General features: G+C 66.7%; 1 protein-coding gene across 1 annotated transcript in view; it reads right to left on the bottom strand.

The window, feature by feature from the left end:
* The window catches only part of KIAA0513 (KIAA0513 ortholog), a gene marked incomplete at its 3' end in the record, with an annotated part of 5,972 nt that extends 5,760 nt beyond the window's left edge, over positions 1–212 (bottom strand). Inside the window, 1 exon segment of the mRNA XM_009582526.1 lies at positions 5–212. Within this exon segment, the coding sequence (XP_009580821.1) occupies positions 5–212 (208 nt within the window).
* Between the last annotated feature and the right edge of the window lie 241 nt (positions 213–453).

Below are 453 nucleotides of genomic sequence, written 5' to 3'. Positions count from 1 at the left end.
CCACCCCAGCGCCTGGGAGAGTCACCCATGTCGTTCTCGCTGTCCGCCGACTCGGTGGCATCGCTCTCCTCCCCGGCCACGTCCCCCGCATCCTCCAGGTGCCCGTTGCCGCTGGGGACAGCGGGAGGAGAGGGCTCCGAGGGGATGCAGGCAGGCGTTTCGGCATCAAAGTCAATGAGGTTCCCTACGGGCACATCCAGGGGGGCCTCCATGGCTCTCCGGGGGGGACGTGGCGGTGTCGGGGGGACTTGGTCCTTGTCCTTTCACCCCTCACTGGGTCGTCGAGGCCATCGCCCACGGGGTGCCTGGGAGGACGAGCTGGCTAAGGCAGGCAGGCCCTTCTGTGGGGCACCAGGTTACCGCAGGACATCTGAAAGACAGGGGGAGGACAAGAGTGAGGACAGGACCCCGGGGAACAGCCACCATGGACCTTAGGAGAGGAAACCACAGGCC

Source organism: Fulmarus glacialis, unplaced genomic scaffold (genome assembly GCF_000690835.1).
Source record: "Fulmarus glacialis isolate BGI_N327 unplaced genomic scaffold, ASM69083v1 scaffold29917, whole genome shotgun sequence".
Classification (NCBI taxonomy): domain Eukaryota; kingdom Metazoa; phylum Chordata; class Aves; order Procellariiformes; family Procellariidae; genus Fulmarus; species Fulmarus glacialis.
This window is presented reverse-complemented; position numbering and strand designations above follow the sequence as displayed.